Below are 22929 nucleotides of genomic sequence, written 5' to 3'. Positions count from 1 at the left end.
CAAGGAAGGACTCATGTTGTCCTGGTACCTGAGCTGAGCCTAAAGCATCATTAGGATCCTAAAAGCCCAAAATAGAAGATTAAGTCTAGAAAAGAAAGATTCATGCCTAAGAAATATACCAATTGATTGTTTTCTAATCATATAAAAAAGTCACTTCTATAAAAAGTAAACTTTGGTTCATCCTAGCAAGTTTAACATGTGAACAATATTTTGATTAGTAATAAACTGTGAAAATGAATATCAAAAGAAAGATTTAGATCTGCTATTCTGAGCTTCCAACTTGTGGCAGTCAGCTGGCTAAGAAAAATGGCAAGGGGTAGTTGGCAAACTACAGGCTATTGAGATATTTATAACCACTAGAGTCTAAAAAAAATTCCTAAAGCTTTATTTAATATTTGCAATACATATACAAATAAAGTTTTCTAATTATTTAATATTAAATTGCATACTCTATTACTGAACTCCTCAGGGAAGAAGATACTATTTAAATGCAAAAAAGAAGCATAATTATTCATTTCAATTTAACAATAATTAAATGAAAAGCAAGTACAGGTACTGCCAAGAATCTCTTCTAATACTGTACTAATGGACATGCGACTATTAACAAACACTAATCTCATTAAAAATAAATGATTTATCTAGGCTCAGATTCATCATATTCATAGTTAAAAGTATATGGCTTATGGAGCTCTATAAATAATCAATTTTCTGATAACATTTATACCTGGTCATAACATTCTGTGCAGTATTAAATGTATTTATTTCAAGATTTCATACGCTAAATGAAAACATGTCTAGTCATCTGATTACAGAGAATAAAATTCAAACATAAAAGCAGAGCTTGGGAAATTAATTCTCCACAAATTATTTGGATTTTCTATTTTTCTGAGCTGTATTATTAGAACAGATTAACAAAGTGACTTGTTTGTGTGTGTGTGTGTGTGTGTGTGTGAAGAGAGAAAATGTAGGTTTTCAGTATGGCCAACTAAATTCCTTATGGATCCAATGCTTCCAAAAATAACAACTCTAAATTCTGGACAAAATACAAAAAACAACAACAACAACAACTAAAGGCAGCCTGGGTGCCTATGAATAGGAAAATGCCTAAACAAACGGTGATGTGTTCAAACAACCAATACTGAACAGTTTAAAAAAAAGAACCATGCAACAACAGGATTGAATGTCAAAACCATTATGTCGAGTAAAAAAGGTCTCACACACAAGGGTATACACAGTATGATTCCTTTTATGCGAAATTCTAACAGAGACAAATCTAATCTATGGTGGAAAAACAAAACAAAACAAAACAGTGGTTTTCTCTGGAGAGTGTTTTAGGCAACTGACTCTGAAGGGGCAGGCAGAACTTCCCGGGTTGGTGGTCATCTTCACTATCTTGACAGGGGTGGTGAGTTATATAGGTGTATGCATTTGTCAAAACTTAGTGAACATACAGTTAAGATCTGTGCATTTTATTGCATGTAAATTTTACCTCAAAAGAAAAGAATGTAAAATATTGAACTGTATCAATGACATGCATACTAAAATATTTAGGGGGAAAGTGTACTGATGGCTGCAATTTACCTTGAAATGCATCAAAAATAAGATAGGCACAGATAGATGAATAAATATTGATATAGCAAATATACTAAAATATGAATGGCAAAATCTTGGTGTGGATATATGCATATTCACTGGAAACCTCTTTGATTTTTCTAAATTTTCACTAAAAAAATGTTATAGATAAAAAAAAAAAAAGAAGGAAAATAACATTAGATTAATTCAGAACAAGTCCTATGAGGCTAACATCATTTCCTTTCTATTTTACCGGGATTACCACCAGACTGGTAACTCAGAGAAAAACAATTGACAATGTATTTGGACCCCGATAAATTTGGATCTCTCTTCATAATCTGATTAAGGCAAAACCCCCAGATTGCATAAATAATAATGATAATAGTTACTGCTGTGTACAATACTCTTTACTAGACACTTTCCTAGCACTTTATATGTATTAACTATTTGATCTCTACAACAATGCGATGAGATAAATACTATTATCCACATTTTACCAATGGGGAAACTAAGATGTTAGGATAATTTGCTCAAGGTCACATACATGTAAGTGGAAGGGCCAGAAATTAGAATCCAAAGAGTGTGGGTCAGAACCCCTGCTCTTAACCACTTCCCCATGACTGCTCCCCTAGTTGACTCTGTAACTGATACAATGTCATATACGGTGCTCTTGTCAAGTTTGTGGTTGACATGAAGCTAGGAGCAAAAGCAAATATAGTACTTTACAATTTATCCCAAACGATTAAGGGACATATAAATAAAAGACTAACAAGATAAAATCCCATAGGGATAAAATATAAGATCCTGCATTTGAGTCCAAACAACCAACTTTACCTCCTGTGACAACACTGGTGCACAGCAGGTGTTGGGCAAGAACCTGTCAAATGAATGTACGATTGAGCAGCAGGGTAGAGAGAGTGTGTGAAAAAGGACAGGCTTTAATAAAACCAAAGCAAAATATAAATTTAATAGGTAATGCTACAAAACACTAATATATAACCATGTTACCTAGAAGTAGGTTAAATGAGCACTCTGCAAGACTGTTCTAGTCAGACCAACGCCAGACATGCTGTGCTAACTTCTGGGAACTACAGAGTAATAGATGCAGGTAACCTGGAACAAGTTCAGAGCAAAAGTGTAAGATTTAAAACTGACCTATGTGAGGTACAATGGAAGAAGCTGTGAACATTTAATGTGGAGGAAAGACTTAAATGAACACAGTAGCAAACTTCAAAATGTAAGGTACTGTCATGAAAAAGAAGAATCACACTTATTCTGTAATTGTCCATAAGAATAAAAATAAAGTCAATTGAGAGAAGCTACAGGAGCTACATGGAAACAAAATCAGAGTCAAGGAAGACTTTTCTAACAGATATAACCACAAAAGAAAAGGTGGGAGAGAAGGGACTATCTCATAAGGGTATGAATACCCTGAATATGATAAAAAATAACTCAATGAACGATTGGACCAAATTAACCTGAAGATCTCTTTCAAATCTAAGAACTTACTATATAATAAAAGGTAATTTTTATAAATCTCTGTCATAAAAAGCTTCAGATTGATTAAAATAGTCATATCAGTGACCAAAATAGACTTGGCATGACAAAATTTAAACGTAAAGGAAAAAATAAAAAATAAAACTTATTTGCCAAGTCTGTAAATGCAGAGAGCTTTCAGCTTAAAAACACTGTAATAAAATGCAAAAGAAAAGATAAACAAATTTGTCTACAAAAATATTTAAAACTTTTACATATGAAAAACATTAAAAGGCAAACAATAAGCTATGCAATTAGGACAAAGGGATTTTATCTTTAATACAGAGCTATGGTGTCCAGTACAGCAGCCACAAGCCACATATGGTTATTTAAATTTAATTAATTTAAATTGACCTTACATTAAAATTTTAGTTTCTCCATTGCACTAGCCACATTTCAAGTTCTTAACAGCCACTGTGGTTAGTGGCTACTGTACTGGACAATGCAGATACAGGACATTTCCATCACTGCAGAAAGTTCTATCGGAATTTTAATATTTAAAAAATTTAGTGCAGGGAATTCATTACATGGCTGATGGAAGAGCTGAGATGCCAAACAGGGGGTTGTGCATCAGTGCAGAGATTAGCAACAGCAGGAAGCCATTACCGTCCCTAAGACAGAACAGAGGGCAGAGCCCAAAACCCAATGTCACCTGGAAAAAGCTGGGACCATGGTGGGTGTCTTAGGTGGGAGCTGGAGACAAGGAGGAGAAGCAGCCCCTGCTGGATAAACACCCTGATGTAAAAAGAGGGGAAGAAATACCTAACTTCTGCCTTCCTTCTGCCCTCCAATCTCCTGCCAGTACCTCCCACGGCTGAACACAGACAAAACCCAGGTGTCAAAGGAGCCTGGGAAATACAGCCTGCAGGGGTCAGACCCTCTGTTACAAAGGGCAGAAAAGGAAAGGAAAGAAATGTCTGAGGTCAAACAGGCTGAGGCCTGGCACAGGTACAAATAATTTATGGAGAAAAAAAAAAACACAAATGGCCAACATTTGAAAAATGTCCAACCTCACCAGTAATTAAATGTAAATTACAAATCACTATTAAAATAAGAATAATATTAAATTAACAATAATAAATAATAATTCAAGTACTTAGCGCTGATAAGCGTGTGGTAAAAACAGATACATTCACATATCCTAGCGGAAGAAAAGAATTTTCAAAATATTTTCAAAGAAGCCAGAACAATTTTGAAATTAGCATCAACAAATTTTTAAGTGTTTATACTGTTAGACCAACTGAGTGCATTTCCAAGGATAGATACAAAGTCTAGAAAATCTTAAGTCCAGAAAATAATTTTAGAAACAAAGATGTTCATTGCAGCTTTACAATATTGAAATAAAAAGGACACCTTCAATGTCCACCAGTAGGACAAAGCAAAGTAAGGCAAAGTCAGGTACATCTATCAATTTATTAAAAAATAATACTGCTTGTTTACCAGCCACAATGAAAGGTGCTAGATATATAAAAAAGATTAAGAGGTAATAATAGACTAATTTGTATCCATTTAAATAATGTTTATGAAGGATTTCAATAAAATAAGGATGTGTTTGTGATATGCCTAGTGAATAAAGATTAATCTGAAATTGATTACTCTTACATCAAACAACATATGCCAAAAGGTTATTAGTAACAGTGGTTGCCTCTAAGTGGTAAATTTATGAGTTTATTTTTTCCTTCTTTTATACGTTTCCAAACTTTCAAAATTTTCTAAATAAAAAAACAAATTTTACAGAGCTATAAAAAACTCCTTCAGAGCTATTAATGCAAATGTTTAACAACTGTAAACCTGCCACAACAGTGCCAGTTTACCTGTTACAATAATAAACTGCATTATTTGGATCCAATTCTATCGCCTGTGTGTAACAATCCACTGCAGCAGCATAATTTTCTTCTTTCATGTGGTTATTGCCTAAAATAACCAATAGGTACAGTAAGTACAATATACAGAAAAAAAGTCTGTAAGATAAATTTTAATCACAGAAACTACAGTAATACGAAGATCAGCAACATGATTTTTCATTCATACTGGAAATAAATTTTATATTGTACTATAGAGTTGATACCCCTTAGCTTTCAGTGTGTTTGAATGATTTTTAACAGTGGAGAGTCTTTAAAAAATTAATCTTTAAATATCTTATAAAACCAGACTTCAATAAGTGAGTAAGTGTAACAATTATGATTACCTCTTGGCAAAAACCTAATCTCTTCTCACCTTCCTTGTCTTCATCTCTCTCTTTCCTTTTAGAGCTGCCCCACCCCATTCCAGGTGGACCACCCTCCACAATCACTATCTCAGTCTGGACCTGGTCTTCCATTCCTTCCCTGTCAAAACATGCACCTGCTGATGAGCAAGTCCTCAGAACATGCGGTGAGGGTAAGCTAGTGAAACTACTCATGTCAATGTCATTGGCAGATATTTTTATGTGCTATCCCTTCCAGAGATAGATTCTCTTTTAAAGAAGATTATTGGAGATTAATTTCTAGAAAGACAGAATTTCAGATACCACAGCTAGCCCACAGCATACTGATCTTCAGGAAGGGCTTCTGCAGATACATCTGGCAATAATTTAGCTACGTTAACGACTGGTCGGCAAAATAAGGGATTTCTTGTGGCTATCTTCTGTAATCCATTAAACGGAAAAAAAATGTCACAATCACTATTAAGAACCAATGCTCAAAATTGAAATTTTTAAAACACTGGGATTACGAGGAAGTGTTTACATCTCAAAAGCCTCTATTATTCCTTCCAGCTTTCTCTGAACCAGAAGCTCTCCTATTAGCCTTGTTTTCTTAACAGATCATTAGCTACATAATGGGAGGAGAGTGTAAATTTGCAGGTAACAGTAAGATTAAAGGAAAGACAGGTAGATAAGAGTACCTAAAATCATACAAACATTACTTCAAATTAAGAAGCAGAAATGAATATAAAGAGTGATTGCTAAATGAATATAAAAAGTGATTTCTACATAATTTCTCTTTGGTATGATAAAATGTTCTAAAATTCTGGTGATGGCTACACAACTCTGTGTACATACTAGAAACCAATGAATTCATACATGTTACAGTAAATCGCATGGTATGTCAATTATAGCTCAATAAAGCTGTTTTTTCAAAGCTAAAAAAATTAATTTAGATTTCCACCCCCAAAAAGAAATGAAGCTAAAAGGTTACATAGCTTTTATGATTGAGCAAGAAATTAACTACATTAGCCTCAGTACTTAAATAGATTTGCTTCTTCCACGTAAAAGATTTAAATTCTCCGGGTTATGTGGATTTTCTTGTTGCCATTGGGTCTTTTTGTCTTGGGATGGCATTTCTTGGGTAGCAGTAAAACCTAGTGTACGTCTTTTCCCGTAAACCACACTAAGTGTACAGATACTAAATATATATATAGCGATATTAATGATAAAAAGCTTCAAGTCAGAAAATATTCAATATACAAAAACTCAGGACACAGATATTTGTGAAGATAAATATAACTAGGCACTGCACAGCACTCTATATTTATACATAGAACTCTCCTGTCTCCTTTAATCCTCAAGACAACCCTTTGAGATATGCCTTTACTTCTGTGACATGGCAGGGAATTAGAGCAATGAACCCTTCTTGGTTTTGTCTGATCTTATTGCAGCTCTTCAGAAGCAAAGCACACAAAAATATTTGAAAGCAACCTTCCAGGAAGGCACTAGCTGGCCAGAAGCCCTGATTAACTCAGGTAAGTATAACATGCAGCCTGGAATAACCTTATGCTTGACAGTCTACCATGGCCATTTGTTTTCACACGAGTAGCAAAATCTGTATGACAGTTGCTTTAACTTTATGTGTAACATGTCTTAGATGTGACATGTCTTAGTAACAAAGAATAAGAGCTTTTGGTTAAAGCCGAAAGCAGTAGGTAATTCAGTCTACCCATGCTGCCAGAGTAAATGAGCCTCACCCTGCATCCCCTTCCAACCCTCAACTTACTAACATTCATTATATCAAAACAAACTCTACAGGGAATGCAGTCTCCCAGTGTTCTGTCATGCAGAGGGAGTAAATATGAGGGACAAAAATAAAATTTCAATTTGCCATTTAGTACTAGAGCTAAAACAAGAGAGCTGCAAAAGCAAAATGTTAGTGGAGCATATATTACATCACTGAGGATTTCACACACTACAAAAGTCTAAGTAGAAGGAAAAAGAAACATCAGATTAAATTGTTTCAATTAGAATAATATATGAAAAATGCATTTGTATCTGGATAGTTCAAATGCAAATTCTTTGGGGAATACTATAATTCAAATGACAATGAGGATCTGGTTGTTACTTTATTTTACATGTAATTTACGAAAGTCCTAATTCTAAAATTTTAAGTCACTGTAGTGATAAGATTTCTTACAGGAAATAAAAAATTGAAAACTGAAACCAGTCTATTTGTAGGAAACACAGCACCTTCTAATATAATCCAAAGAAGATAATCACACAATAGTGAAAATAAATATAGACAAAGATATTAAGACAGTGTTACTTAGGATTACAAAATTGTCTGTCTAGGTAAGTATATCATGGTCTAACAGTACCATGGAACACTATGCAGCCATTAAAAGCAGTGATAGAGTGTAATTTATAGACCTAATAGAAAGGACCATGCCCGAGGAATAGGAAAAGCATACTCTTTTCCATATCTACCTTTTTAGACACCAACCAATTTTTTTAAGAAAAAACTCAACTGCCTTCTTCAGAGTATAAACTAAAGAAAAGGCCAGAAAATGGTTCTGAACCATTTGTGTACAGCTTCAGAACATTGCACATTCCCTAATAACTCTCTGCCTATAGGACAGGGTCTTTGTTGGCTCTCATTCACTGGTCAAGATCAGGACTCTGCCCTACAGTTCCTTAGTACAAATCTTGTAGGCCTTACCTGGCTTGCCTCTATAGCTTAACAAAACTGACATGATATAAAAACTGAACACAGATCCTCAATGGTGACGTATTTATTAAAATCAAGTATGCTCCAATAGTCCCTATTAGAAAATTTAATAACATAGTAATCAAATGTGCTAGTTAATAAATCCTTAAGTGCCATATACATATATTAAATTTCAAAGAACTCAAAAATGCTAAATACACAAAAGTTAAAAATAATACTGAAAAAAATAAAAATAAAAAAATAATACTGAAAATCATTTTCATGTCTTTGATTAAGCATAAAGAATTTGGGATCCTAGAGTACACACAGCAAATACAGTTGCAAATAATCAACGCTTAAGTGACTTGTTTTGCAAGTTTTACTCACAACAGATCTGCTTCTCTTGAAGCAAGCCATACCTATATTGTTCACAAGCCATTCTATATTTCCAGGCTCATCTCTGTTTCACAAATGCCACGAGGACTTATGACAACCCCATCTTGGCAGTATAAACCAGAATCTTATTGGGTGACAGAGTCACTTTCCCTAGAGTTTCAGAAAGCTTTACTAAGTAAGTAATTTTTCTATGAAATATTCACCTTCATCTTTTAATTGGTCAGCTTTTCCCACATCTTCAGGCACTGAGTTTGAGAGAGGCAGAATGTCATTCTGAAATTAAATAAAATACAATGTACTTCCATTTAGCTACATAGAGTCATCCCAGAGAACTATAAATTAAAGTAATAATTATTTAGTATATCATCTGTAAATCTATGTCATGAAATCTAACATCTAAATAACACTGTCAGCAAGAAATAGGGAAAAAGTCCCCCCACATACTTTTATTAGAAAAACAAATATATGGAATTTTTTCTAGAAAAAAATGGGCAACTGTGAATCAATTTTTTTTACTTGCTTTCACTGTATCTAGAAATCCTCCTTCATAAACAAAAATAGAATCAGTATACAAAGAATAGTAATAGAATTATGCTCAAAGGATTGTTTAGTGAAAATTTTGAAACATAACGTTAATATCCGAAGAGAAAGTCAAATTCACAGGTACCAAAAACAGCATTTATAATATGATCTTATTGTTTAAATATATGCACATACATTCACATGCACACAGGCTGAAAATCAAAGACTGGAAAGGTATACACAAAAGGTTAACAGTAGGAATATTTGGAAGTAGGATTTTCAGTCTCTTCTTTATATCCTTCCATATTGTCTAAACTTTTTAAAACAATGGTCATAGATTTATTTCCTCATTAAGATAATAAGCAGTATAAGATTCCTGTTTTTAGCACCTACTATCATCCTCAAACCTCTTTTTCAATACGGTTCAAACCAAAGTGCTTATGAAAACTAAATGAAAATTTAGAAATGTCTTGAGTGGCACTGGGAACACAGTGTATTTTTCCATTTTTGGAAGATTCTTTTTAAATTGTGTTGCTTTTAAACTTGACTCCGAAGTTCATAAATGTTTATAATTTTCAAAAAAGTATAATTTGTAGTCAATATACCTATGTACCATATTTAAAATATACTCACCATTACCTTTGTCTTGACTAAAAGTCAATGAACTTGATAGCTCTAACATTTGAAATACATTGTGCTAATTACACACAAGTATTCACAAGTACAAAATCACTATAAAGTATATGAGTTGTTCTTATTTTTAAAAAATCTTTATCAGTCAGTTTTTCTAAACATAAAGTATCAGTATAAAAAAGTATGGAATCAAAATGGGAGACTTAGTAAGTAGAGATCAATACTAAAAACTGACTGTGTAGCCACTCAGGATGTAAGTGTAGTTCAAAGACTCATTACTGCCCTACAGTACTTGCTTTTAGGGTTCCTTCTACTTCAAATCTTCTAACAAGCCTAGGCAGTTTATATGTGAAAAAAGTGACTTTTGAGGGGGTCAGAAAAATGGCATATGGAAAAATGGATTATAATCCATTCTGTCTTCTAAATCCTTTTGAATTATTTTAATGAAATTGCCATAGTTTTATAATTTTGAAAATTAATTCTCATGTTCATTCAATACATTTGAGCAGCCCATGATGTGAGGACAAGTGTTATCCACTTTATATAAAAGGAATGAATCCTTTTAGTATATAAACTTAATTGGGGGAAAAGCAGTATCCTAAAAATAAACTGTTTAACTTAACAACCAAGTACAATTGGAGAGGCAGTAGTTTCTTTAATTATAACAGTCTTGATGCTGCTTCAAACAAGTTTTAGACTTTCCCTGCGATACTCTGCTAACAGATGCATACGTAATGAAGCCACAGCTGTTAAATAGGAGTGTTAAAGGATTGATACCACAAATAACACCATGTAGATATACTATGGAGCCTGTTTTAAGAAACTATATTTTTAAAATAGTAAGCAACAAATTTTTACAATTAAGTACAATCAGAGAGAAATAGAAGAAAAAAAAGAAGAGCTCTATTCAGTCAATCTGAGCTTCCTGGGAGGAAAAAAAAAAGTATTGATCTCTTCAGTACTAGTCAGTGATAACAGGAGCTAAAGAGTGAGCAAATCCAAGTGCCGTCTCACACACAAGCCTCTCGGGCATCACGGAGTAGAGAAGGTCGACTTCTGCCATAGCCATGTCCAGCCTCTAAAATAGGGCTCCCTAAGGATGCCACAAGCTCAGACAATGAAAGAACCACAAAAACCAAAGAGAAGAAAAGGACCACAGAGACATTCCACTATCTCCTTGCATCTTGTCAGATAATTAGAATTCATCTGTTTGATGAATTAATGTATAACTGTATTATCCTTTTTCCAAGTATAAAAAGAGGGAGCAGTTTACTGCCAAATTACCATTTTCATTGCAACTCTAAGAACCTCTTCCCAACATATTCTAGAAACAGTCTGTGCAGTATTCTCAGCAATGTCCCTGCCAAGTTGAAGTATACCCTGCATGTTTCAGCTCCTCTCCTGAGTTCCTCATTCTGTACTGAAGCTTGAATACAGAGTTAGAATAATAAAAGAGGTTCATGTGGCACCAAAATGTAATGAAAAACCACGTGGGCGGTCCCCCTGGGGCCCTAAACTCACTAGCCTTAAGATTTTTCAATCTTATAGTCCATATTTCCTGAAAAGGCCAGAAACCAGAGACCATGTAAACAGTCCTAGGGAGCAGGGATCTGAACACTTGGATTTCAGTCTTGGTTTTGCACACTGACCCTGAACCTTTCCCTGTTTAAAGAGCCCCATCAATGGCCAAATTTGATAAAATCTGCTTCAAAATGATGATGCAATTCCTGATGATTCCTTTTCTATATGGTTTCTTCCTAAACATTAAGACTTTTACTTTTAACTTGTATTTCATGTTTTCGGGGAATATCAATTCAGATGTCAGAAATCTAAAAACACCCGGATACCGTAAAGGACTTAAAAAGTCAACTACGATATGTCATTAAATATAAAAGGAGGTGAGAGGATGAGAAGAGTTACTAATATGAAAATCTAAAGCACATTAAAAGTTATATTTTAGGGCCCAAATCATCCATGTGGACCAACTATCTTATACCCAGGAAGAAGTTAGTTACTTGAAGCCTGGCCCCTCAAATATTAACAATCCAACGTAATACTGCAGTCATACTTAGATAATGAGATACTAATGAGAAAACAAAAACAGCTTACCTTACAGAAGGAATTTGTGAACATTTCTGTCAAAGGCTGTGAAACTGCTAGATGTGTATCTTCTGCGCTGATTTTAAAAACTGTCTCCAAGCACTGAATTGCAACTTGAAATAAATTTTAATAGTGAAAAAAAATTAGCAACCTAAAAAAAGAAACAACCTTTTTTCCTGGTAGAAATCTGCACTCTGCAATCTGTGGTAATTCAGCATTTTGATCACAGAACATATGGAAAACTAAATGGTTCATCTGCATAAAGATTTCTGTTTATAGACCAGCTATTGAGGGAAGACAACTTAGTTTCTTATTCCTCACTTAAAGAAAAATGTTACCTAGAATATAACTTCTCAGTATATGTATTACATCATATTCTTCTTAAAGCAGGTCATTAACAACATATTCCCCATTACCAGTATCTTGAATAAAACTTTAAAAATTATCTTTTTTAATGTGAGAAACAGAAATCTCAACCTGATTAAAAATAGTAAGAGAAACAGTCTTTGGCACATAGGAAACACTAAATATTCATCCTGGTGTACTTACTTATGTTAAAATAGTTTGGCTTTTAAAAATTCATTCAGGCATGCAAATTTACCAAGCACCTATACTATGTTCAAGGTGCTGTTATAAGGTGGTAGAGATACAACAGTTAACCTAACACAAAAATCACGATCCACGTGATGAAGCTCACCCTTAATAGAAGGAGGCAGACAAACACAGTAAGTAAAGTACACGGCATGTTAAATGTTGACAGGTGCCTCATCTACACTGATGTATGGCAAGATAACCAGTATGGCTAGGGTACAGACTGGGTGGAAAGACATGGTGGGCGATTATGCTAGAACGAAGTCTGTCGCTGGATGATGAGGCACCTTAAATAATATTTTGAAAGGACATGGATTTGATGCGATGGGCAAATGGAGAGACATTAAAGATTTTAGTGAAGGAGAACAACACAACTGGATTTGTGTTTAGAACTAGAAGTCTAGTAAGAATGCTGAGAATGAATTAGAGAGGGAAGCTGAGGGAGAAAATGGAAGCAGAAAACCAGGAACCCATTTATGGGTTCCTACATCAATGACCTAAACAAACAAGGAGCCTAAACTAGGGCAAAAACAGTGAAGAAAGCCTATCCCCTCACTGAGGGGAATGGAGGCAGATTCTTATCCTGAGAGGCCTCTCCTTTGAAAAAGAATTCTCTTCTGGCTCAACAAGATGGGGATGTAGCCAAAATGTCCAGTGTACTTCTAGACAGTGTGGAATAGATTCACTTACATTTGTGTAGGACTTTTTTTTTTTTTTTAATTCAGTTTGTTTAAACCAAAAACAAAAATTAAAAACAGGTCACCCATTCTCCCATTCCCCACTCCCTGTCTCTGGCAACCACCAATCTGTTCTCTGTATCTATGAGCTTGGGTTTTTATTATTATTATTATTTATTTTTTAGATTCTACATATAAGAGAGATAATATATCTGTCTTACTCTGACTTACTACAGATCCAATTACATTTGTGTATGACTTTTAAAAGACACATTATGATCCTGAGAAAATTACCTCTATCATAAAAGAAACACTATTACTGTCACTATCCACAGATCAATTCTCCTTAGAAAAGGGACTGAATAACAAGACTGAGTTACCAACTACCAAAAGTCAAAGTGTCTTTTAGAAAGAAAATAATGCACTGTTCACCCAACCCTCATTCTCTCCCTTTCTATCCTTACTAAGTAGTTGTTCTTGTACTTCAGTTGTACTTGCACTAAACACACTGGGCCACAAGAAAGTAGGCTCTCATTGCCATGAAGACAATTAATTAAAAATCAATTATTATTAATAATAATACATGTATGTATATGTATATATTTATTTTTGATTGGCATCTTTCTTCCCTGATCATATTGGTCATTTACTTTACTGTGCCATGTAGCTAGCTGGTACATGTTTCTAGTATCGTACTTATCACACATACTACATTACATGCACTTAAAACATCGGTCTCCCATATTAGACTGTCTCCTTGACGATAAGGCCTATATTTTATTTATCTTTTGACTTTAACACAGCCTGGCAAATAATAGATGCTCAATAAATTTAATCTACGACTTTGTTTACAGTGGAAGTAACAGTTTAATTTCAGAGGAAATAGAAACAATAAAATCTGCAGAAGAGAGCACTTATTCCCCCCAAAACATTAATTCACAGCCTTGTGAAAGGTGGCTAGAACCCAACCGAGGCCTTAACCGGAATCAGAGTATGGAACGTCACAGCTAAACACTGACAGGGGAAAAGGCCACATAAACATATGAGGGATTTTTACACTCTAACTTGTTGAGGCAATCCAGTCCAGCTCCTTTACCTCTGCTGCCACTGACCTTAGAACACAGATCTGGCACATTCTAGACACAATCAAGTATTACTAAAGGAGGTGGCTGTTTGGGGTTTTTTTTAAACACAATTGTTCGTCTGTTTTAAAATCACTTTACTGAAGTATGACTGACATGTAAGAAGCGGCACATATTTAATGGACACAACTCAACAAGCTTGGGGATAAGTATACACCCATGAAACCATCACCACCGTCAAGGCCACAGACATGTACATACCCATCACTTCCCAACATTTCCTCTTGTCCCCTTTATTGGGGTGTGTGTGTGTGTGTGTGTGTGTGTGTGTGTATGTGTTAAGGACACTTAACATAAGATCTACCCTCTTACTAGATTTTAAGTATACAATCCAGTTAGCTATAGGCACTGTGCTGAACAGTAGGTCTCTAGAACTTATTTATTTTACATAACTGAAACTTTGTACCCTTTGACCATTACCTCCCCATCTCCTCTTACCCCAGCCCCTGGCAACCACCATTCTGCTCTGTGCTTCTATGCGTTTGACTATTTTAGATTCCACATTAAGTAAACACAATTGTTTTGATATGTAAACTTGCTGCCAAAATGTTTAGTGTTCAACACTAACACATATTTAGAGAGATAAATGGTTTAGTGAAAAAACCTACCACAGCCTTGGAACTCAGGACGTTTATTATCATTATTAATCCAGAAAAAAAATCTAATAACCTGGGTGCAATAATTTATCTTACTTTTACCTCAAGATTTTCATTTATGAAACAGGGATTATTATATATGATCCTCCTTTCAGAAGGTTATACTCAGGAATAAATCATAAAAATCTAAAGAAATTCTATATACAATTTTGCTCCACTTTAACACCAAACAATAATCGTCTGTTTGGTACTGATAAGGAGAAGGACAAGCGAAGAATTCTCAATAATACCATATCCCATCTATATAGCACTTTATACTAAAGCTTCCATATGCTATATTACCTGCCATCACTAATTCTGATTGTCTTGACAAATCTATTAGATGGAGGGGGCAGAGAGCTCCACCTAACAGACTTAGAAATTAAGAAACAGACCAGGGGCTTCCCTGGTGGCGCAGTGGTTGAGAATCTGCCTGCCAATGCAGGGCACACGGGTTCGGGCCCTGGTCTGGGAAGATCCCACATGCTGCCGAGCAACTGGGCCCGTGAGCCACAACTACTGAGCCTGTGCTCCACAACAAGAAAGGCCGCGATAGTGAGAGGCCCGCGCACCGCGATGAAGAGTGGCCCCCACTTGCCGCAACTAGAGAAAGCCCTCGCACAGAAACGAAGACCCAACACAGCCATAAATTAATTAATTAATTAAAAAAAAAAAAAAAGGAATACATATCTACTAAGTGCCAGAATTAAAAAAAAAAAAAAAAAGAAAAGAAACAGACCATGTGAGTGAGATGCCCAGGATCACTTGATTCATCAATTCAATTGAACAAATATTTATTGAGCACCTATCATGTGTCAGGCACTTTTCTAGGAGCTTTGTATATAACAGTGAATAAAACAGAAGAGATTACTGACTGCTTGGGGCTGCCATTGCAGTGGGGGATGGAGACGTAGACTGTAAACAATAAACTATACAAAGTAGAACAGGGTGAAGAGGATGGGAGCGTGGGGAGCAGAGCAGGGAAGCAGGCTGCAGATTTAATGGCATGCTCAGGGAAGGCCTCATTCAGAAAAGAGGACTTGAAGGAGATGGGGATATTACCATTATCTGGGGGAAGAACATTCTAGGCAGATAAAACAACTGGAGCAAAAGCCTTTAGGAAAGAGCATTTGGTGCATTCAGAGTGAGGAAGCTAATTTGACTCAAGTCAAACGAGAAAGCGGAGGAGTCTGTGAACAACACATCACAGAAGTCCCAGTTGTATAGATCCTTTAAACAATGACTGAGTAACATGAAGACGAGTCACTGCAAGATTTTTTTTTTTAATAGATTTTTTTTTTAATTTATTTATTTATTTTTAGCTGTGTTGGGTCTTCGTTTCTGTGCGAGGGCTTTCTCTAGTTGCGGCGAGCGGGGGCCACTCTTCATAGTGGTGCGCGGGCCTCTCACTATCACGGCCTCTCTTGTTGCGGAGCACAGGCTCCAGACGCGCAGGCTCAGTAGTTGTGGCTCACGGGCCCAGTTGCTCGGCAGCATGTGGGATCTTCCCAGACCAGGGCTCGAACCTGTGTCCCCTGCATTGGCAGGCAGATTCTCAACTATTGCGCCACCAGGGAAGCCCTTCAAGATTTTGAGTGGAAAAATGATGGAATCTGACACAGTCTGTTTTAAAGGATCACTGGTGGCTGCGTTTAGAAAAGTCAATGAAGCAGCAATTATAGAAGCAGAGAGACCAGTTAGAGGCCATCACCGTAAAATAAATACTTAGTTCTATCCAGGCGTAATATCAGTGGAGGTGGGAAAAAGTCAAGATATCCTTTGAAGTCACAGCCAACAAGATTTACTGAACAGTTAGATGCAGAGTCTAAGAGAAAGACAAGAGTCCAGAATGATAACAAAACTTTTGGCCAGAGCAACTGAAAAGATGGAGTTGTCATCAACTGAGTTAGGGAAGTTGTGGAATAGAACAGATTTTGGGTGGGAGGATCAGGAGTTCAGTTTTGGAAATGTTCAACTTGAGATGCCCGTTAGACATATAAGTGGAGATAGGTGGTAGGCAGTTAGATATAGAAGTCTGGAGTTCAGAAGAAAGGTCTGACCTGAGGGCATACATTTGAGAGATATCAGCATATAAAAAAGAATATTTAAGGCCAAGAAGCTGAACTGTATCATCAAAAAAGTGAGTGCAGATAATGAAAAGAAGAAGATCAAGCACTGGACCCTGGATATTCCAGGTGAGGGAAAACAAGAGGAACAAGCAAAGGAAACAGAGAAAGAGCAAACAATGAGATTAGAAGAAAACCAAAAGAGTATGAGGTATCCTGGAAGCCAAGTGAATAAAGTATATGGGGGGAGAGGGATGAGGGAACCATCATCAACTTTATCAGAGGCAGCTAGTAAGTCAGATGAAGACTGAAAACTGACGACTGAACTACCTAACACAGAAATTGCTGATAACCTTGATGAGAACAGTATGAGTGGAGAGATGGAGGCAAAGGCCTATCTGGAGTGCTTAAGAAAGAGTAGGAGATGGGACTTCCCTTGGTGGTCCAGTGGTTAAGAATCTGCCTTCCAATGCAGGGGATGCGGGTTGGATCCCTGGTCGGGGAACTAAGATCCCACATGCCGCAGGGCAACTAAGCCTATGCACCGCAACTACTGAGCCCATGTGCCGCAACTACAGAGCCCATGAGCTCTGGAGCCCACATGCCACAACTAGAGAAAAGCCCGTGTGCCACAACGAAGAGCCCACACACTGCAACAAAAGATCCCGCATGCTGCAACTAAGACACAACGCAGCCAAAAATAAATAAATAAATAAATATTAGGAAGGAAGGAAGGAAGAAGGACAGGAGAGGAATTGCAGAAAGCAAGTATAGACAATTCTTTCAAAGAGCTTTCCAGCAAAAGAGAGACAAAAAAAAGCAGGCACTATTTCAGTGGGGGGAGGGGTAGGTAGTAGTATGGCAAGAATAATTAATTGTTGTTTTTGAATTTTTAAGAAGGGAGAAAGTTTATATTCTGATGGAAATGATCTAGAAGAGATTGAAAATTTGCTCATGTAAGACAAGGAGGGTAAAATAACTACAGTGAGATCCTGGAGTAGGTGAGACAGGATGGAATCCAGTCTGCGAGTAGAGGGGTTTCAGTTAGAAAGGACAATGGATAGTTCATCTATGGTATCTTAGTCAGCCTGGGCTTCTATGACAGAATACCATAGACTCGGTGGCTGATAGTTCTGGAGACTGGGAAGTGCAAGATCAAGGTGCCAGCAGACTCAACATCTGGTGAGGACCTGCTTTCTGGTTCACAGACGGCACCTTCTTGCTGTGTCCTCACATGGTAGAAGGAGTGAGGGAGCTCTCTGGGGTCTCCCTCATAAGGGCACTAATCCAAGTCATGAGGACCCCACCTCCTAATACCATCACACTGGGCATTAAGTTTCAACATATGAATTTTGGGAGGACACAAATATTTAATCCATAGTATATGGTAATAGTTAGACAGGCAGACAGGCAGAGTATGTGAGTATAGATGCTGGTAGGTGGGTAGATGGGGCAGAGAGAGTCTGTGGAAGTTGTTTTCTTATTACTTCAATTTTCTTGATGGAGTAAGAACCAAGGTCATCAACAAAAAGTGAGTATGGGGGAGGAGGTTTGGGGTTTTGAGAAGGCATGAGAAAGTGTTAAAGTGGTCATCTAGAGAGCAAAAATATGAATGAACTTGGAACAGAGGGCAGCATTAAAGGTCCACTTGAGGCTCACAGTCATGAACTCAAAGTGGGACTAGTCAGTAAAGCTGGGTGTTTCATTCCATCTATACACAGTCACATGGATATGTGCATGGAGTAGGTGGAGAGCTGGATTCAAACAAGGTTGGGTTTTACAAGAAAGGGAGCCATATACACCAGCATGATTATAATGATCAACAATGGAATTTAAGCTGGGTAAGAAGAGGGGTGTGAAAAGGTAAGGGATCAACAGCTTGGAGGTATTGGTAGGTCAAAGAATTGTTGGGGTAGGGATTCTATAGGGAGTGAGCTGGAAAGACAGGCAGCAGAAGTGAAATGTTTAAGATAGAGATTATGGAGGATAACAATAACAAGGTCTAGGGAAGAGTTTGTCAACCTCAGCAACTACTGACATTTTGGACTAGACAATTCTTTATTGTTCGGGACTGTCCTGAGCATTTGTAGTATCTTTAGCAGCATCCACGGCCTCTACCAACCAGATGTCAATAATACCAGCCCCCCCAGTCGTGACAACCAAAATATCTCCAGATACTACAAAATCGCCCCAAATTGAGAACCACTGGTCTAGGGTATGACCAAGCAAGTGAAAGTGGTTGAGATCGCTGGAGTAGAGAAGGTCAAGGAACCAAGTGGGAGAGAACTGGAAGAATCATGTATGAGTGTATTACAATTGCCAAGAATTAAGACAGGAGTACTGCCAGAGAGACAGTGAGCAGGAGCCACGATAGTCAAAACATGAAGCAGATGTCAGCAGATGACAATAATTAGGAGTGAGTGACATAATCTGATGACAAGGCTCAAAGCTGACAATACCTCAGCTTCACTGTAGTGGTAAAGCTGGTATGAGAACTTAGGCTCCTCTCCTAGGGCTTTTTTATTTTATTTATTTATTTATTACTTTTGGCTGCGTTGGATCTTCATTGCTGCACACAGGCTTTCTCTAGTTGCAACGAGCGGGGGCTAGTCTTCCTTGCAGTGCACAGGCTTCTCATTGCGGTAGCTTCTCTTGTTGCGGAGCACGGGCACTAGGGCATGCGGGCTTCAGTAGTTGTGGCACATGGGCTCAGTAGTTGTGGCTCGCAGGCCCTAGAGCGCAGGCTCAGTAGTTGTGGCGCACAGGCTTAGCTGCTCCTCGGCATGTGGGATCTTCCTGGACCAGGACTCGAACCTGTGTCCCCTGCACTGGCAGGCGGATTCTTAACCACTGCGCCACCAGGGAAGTCCTCCTAGGGCTTTTTTAAATGTCTAGAAGGTGGGCAGACATTTCCACATGATTTCATGTTCAATTAACTTAGACTCACAGAGTCAAAAATAGGGGTTGGTCAAAAACAATTGGCACTACTTCTGACTGCCATATAACACACAGCTGAAGGCACATAGTTTTGGCCAAATACCATCCTAAAAATAGGACACAACATCTTGGTTTTTAAAAAACTCTCAATTTTCTTTCTGGCGCTTAAAAGTATTATACTGTCTTTGATGAGAAAAAAACATCTTTTATTAAATGATTCCATTTATCTGTTTGCTACAGAGCACCATAAACAACATTTTCCTTAGATAACCAGTCACCTTTATCTTCACATAGTCTAACCATAAAGGAGGACAAAAAGACCCTAATGGACTGATTGCAATCTCCAACTGTGTGTCAGCAGCTCCTTTCACTGCCACCTGGAAAGATAATCTCACCAGATTGCAAGCAGATTTAGAGCAAATGCCCAATTTTCATCCCAACTTCCTAAAAGCATATTCACAAGGGAAGTACTTGTTGAAATTAATAGATGTGTCCCCTTTAGAGGAGAAACAGCTCAAGATGGGCAATTCAAATTGTACTTTTATTAAATTCTCTCAAATGTACTGTCTCATTGCAATAATTAAATCTTTAGGCCACAAGGAAGCTGGGCTCATTGAACCTCCACAAGCCCAGCTGCAGAATTCTATCTTGTTATGGCTATACTGAATTTAAATTTTCTAATGCATAAACATGAAGCAGAAAAGATGATGTCAAGGAAACATGTGATGCTATCATCCAAGTCCTGCTCAACTTTACAGATTACTGAATCTAATATTTAAAGCTAACATAGACAAGGGTGAAATCCTCTTATTTCAAGTCCCCCAAGAGGAAGTTATCAGAGCTTAATAGTGATATAATTATTAGACTTGCATAGTGCTTTTATGATGACTAAGGTGTTTTCATATATTGACTCTAAACTGGATGCTTTCCTATTAGGAAGAGACAACAAGATCTTCAAAGTAAGAACCAGGATTTGAATCTCAGCTTTGTCACATATTAGCTGTGTTATATTACTTTATCTGCTTTCATTTACTTATCTGTTGAATGCGGATAATATCTAATTAACAGTTACTGTGGAGAAAAATTTCCCTACAATATGAGTAGCATAGTTCTGACACATAATAGTTGTTCAATAAATAAACAATAGTTGGGCTTCCCTGGTGGCGCAGTGGTTAAGAATCCACCTGCCAATGCAGGGGAAACGGGTTCGAACCCTGGTCCGGGAAGATCCCACATGCCACGGAGCAACTAAGCCCGTGCGCCACAACTGCTGAGCCTGTGCTCTGGAGCCCGCAAGCCACAACTACTGAGCCCGCGAGCCACAGCTACTGAAGCCTGCGTGCCCTAGTGCCCGTGCTCTGCAACAAGAGAAGCCACCGCAATGAGAAGCCCGCGCACCGCAGCGAAGAGTAGCCCCCACTCGCCAAAAGCCCAAGTGCAGCAACCAAGACCCAATGCAGCCAAAAATAAATAAAATAAAATAATTTTTAAAATAAATAAAAAACAATAGTCCTCTTGTTGTTAATTGAAAAAAACAAAACAAGCCTCAGAGAATGAAAACACCATAACCTTATTGTAAGGTCTCTCTCCTTGAAAAATCAACAAAATGTTCTGATTTTGATACAACAGATCATAAAGTCACGCTTATAACTATTTTAGTCTTTACTTATAACACAAATGAACATAGAGAACAGGTGCCTACCTTCCAAACTTTCTTGCTCATCTGAAGTATAAGCATCCATCTGACTTTGTTCCCGTAAGAAACGAATAACTGCATAAACTAGGTGCTTGATGGATGACATTTTTAGAGTTTAAACACTTTTCCTTGATAAGAAAAAGGAAAACACTGAAATAAGTAATTTTAAAGAATCAGTGAAGAAGATTATAAATCACAAGGGTCATAAATTACATTAAAAGTAAAAAGCCTGTACTATCTTCACTCCTTTCTTTTTAAAGAGTCAAGAGAGCACAAAGTATAGATATGCTAATGTATGACATTTTCATTTACACCCAGTAATATTAGGTTATGTTAAAACTTGCAAAAGTAAAATCTTTCTCAAAACATGTACAACATAGCTTGGATTCTCACTGAATAGTTCACTGTATCTTAACAGTTTATATGGTACAGATCCAGAAAAGGACAGGGGTATAGATACAGATATAGAAATCCCCAAAAGGCTTTAGTACTAAATTGAGGGAGATTTCATACTGCTGACTCAGAAGCTGATCCACGCTGAGTATTTTCCCCTGTTTCATGAGATTTTTTTCAAATGTATGCACAATTTACACTCCACCTACTTTTGTAGGTGGAGACAGTTATGTGATGAGGAAATATATTAGGGAAAGGTTGTTCAGCCATTGAGTGTCATTTTTAATAAAAACGGCATTTCTATTTAATCAACAGACGTCAGAAAATCATTGCCTAAGTCGATGGATACTACAAACCGACCAATGCTCTCTGCAGTAGCTGTGCTCTCGTGGACAAACTGGAAGCTCTGGGTCATGTTCATTCACATGGAATACTATCGCATCCAAACGGTGGCGCAGGGCCATCAGGCATTAATGGCTTATTTCCACTAAATCGAATCATCCATCTGCTCCCCAGGTTCCCTAATTCAAAGCCAGGGTGTGGTACCCACCACTAGCACGTTTATTATTTGTGTGCTTATTTTAAAAGCGAGTCCAGCCAATAGGCCACGGGGTTGCAAGTACTAAATAAGGCCCCAGGGCAAAATGGTGAAAAGAGAATGGGGTGGGGGGGGGGGAGCGGGGGTGCGAGGGGAAATGGAGAAGGGCAACCTCCTCCGGGCTTCTCCCCCTTCCTCTCCCCAGAGCACATCGACCTCCATCTCCCTCCCTTCGGTACCCAGGCCTCGCCTTGGCCCTGACGGGGTTTGCTGCGGGTGCGCGGTGCAGGCCCGGTCTGGGGCGGCGGCAGACGGACCCCTCCCATACAGAAGCCCCTTACCAGGGAAGAGGACGCGAGACGGTGGCAGCGGGCCCGAGGGCGTCCGTAAGTCGGTCCGCCGCCCCCTCGTTCTCCGGGCTTGAGCCTGGTTTCGAAGCGCAGCACTGCGAGCGGTGGCCCAAACTTCCCCGGCTCCCAGACCGCCGCCACCTCTCAGCCCACCCAGCTGTGCGCTTCAACCCGGCTGATGAGCCTCGCCAGAACCGCCCCGGGGGCGGTGCAAGACGCACAGGGCGGGACGCGGAGCGGGCGCGGGGCG

General features: G+C 37.8%; 1 protein-coding gene across 2 annotated transcripts in view; it reads right to left on the bottom strand.

Moving 5' to 3' along the window:
• The window catches only part of SGTB (small glutamine rich tetratricopeptide repeat co-chaperone beta), a 45855-nt gene extending 22972 nt beyond the window's left edge, over positions 1 to 22883 (bottom strand). For both annotated transcript variants that reach the window (XM_082457378.1, XM_082457379.1), the window contains exons 1-5: positions 22671 to 22883; positions 21405 to 21526; positions 11664 to 11767; positions 8603 to 8672; positions 4923 to 5022 (exon numbers count right to left, since the gene is read on the bottom strand). In XM_082457378.1, coding sequence (XP_082313504.1) covers positions 4923 to 5022; positions 8603 to 8672; positions 11664 to 11767; positions 21405 to 21504 — 374 coding nt within the window. In that variant the 5' untranslated portion in view covers positions 21505 to 21526; positions 22671 to 22883. The remainder of the gene's footprint in view (positions 1 to 4922; positions 5023 to 8602; positions 8673 to 11663; positions 11768 to 21404; positions 21527 to 22670) is intronic.
• Between the last annotated feature and the right edge of the window lie 46 nt (positions 22884 to 22929).

This window comes from Balaenoptera physalus (genome assembly GCF_965194825.1).
Source record: "Balaenoptera physalus genome assembly, chromosome: 3".
Classification (NCBI taxonomy): Eukaryota; Metazoa; Chordata; class Mammalia; order Artiodactyla; family Balaenopteridae; genus Balaenoptera; species Balaenoptera physalus.
Note: the sequence above shows the minus strand (reverse complement) of the source record. Positions and strands in the feature narration are given on the sequence as shown.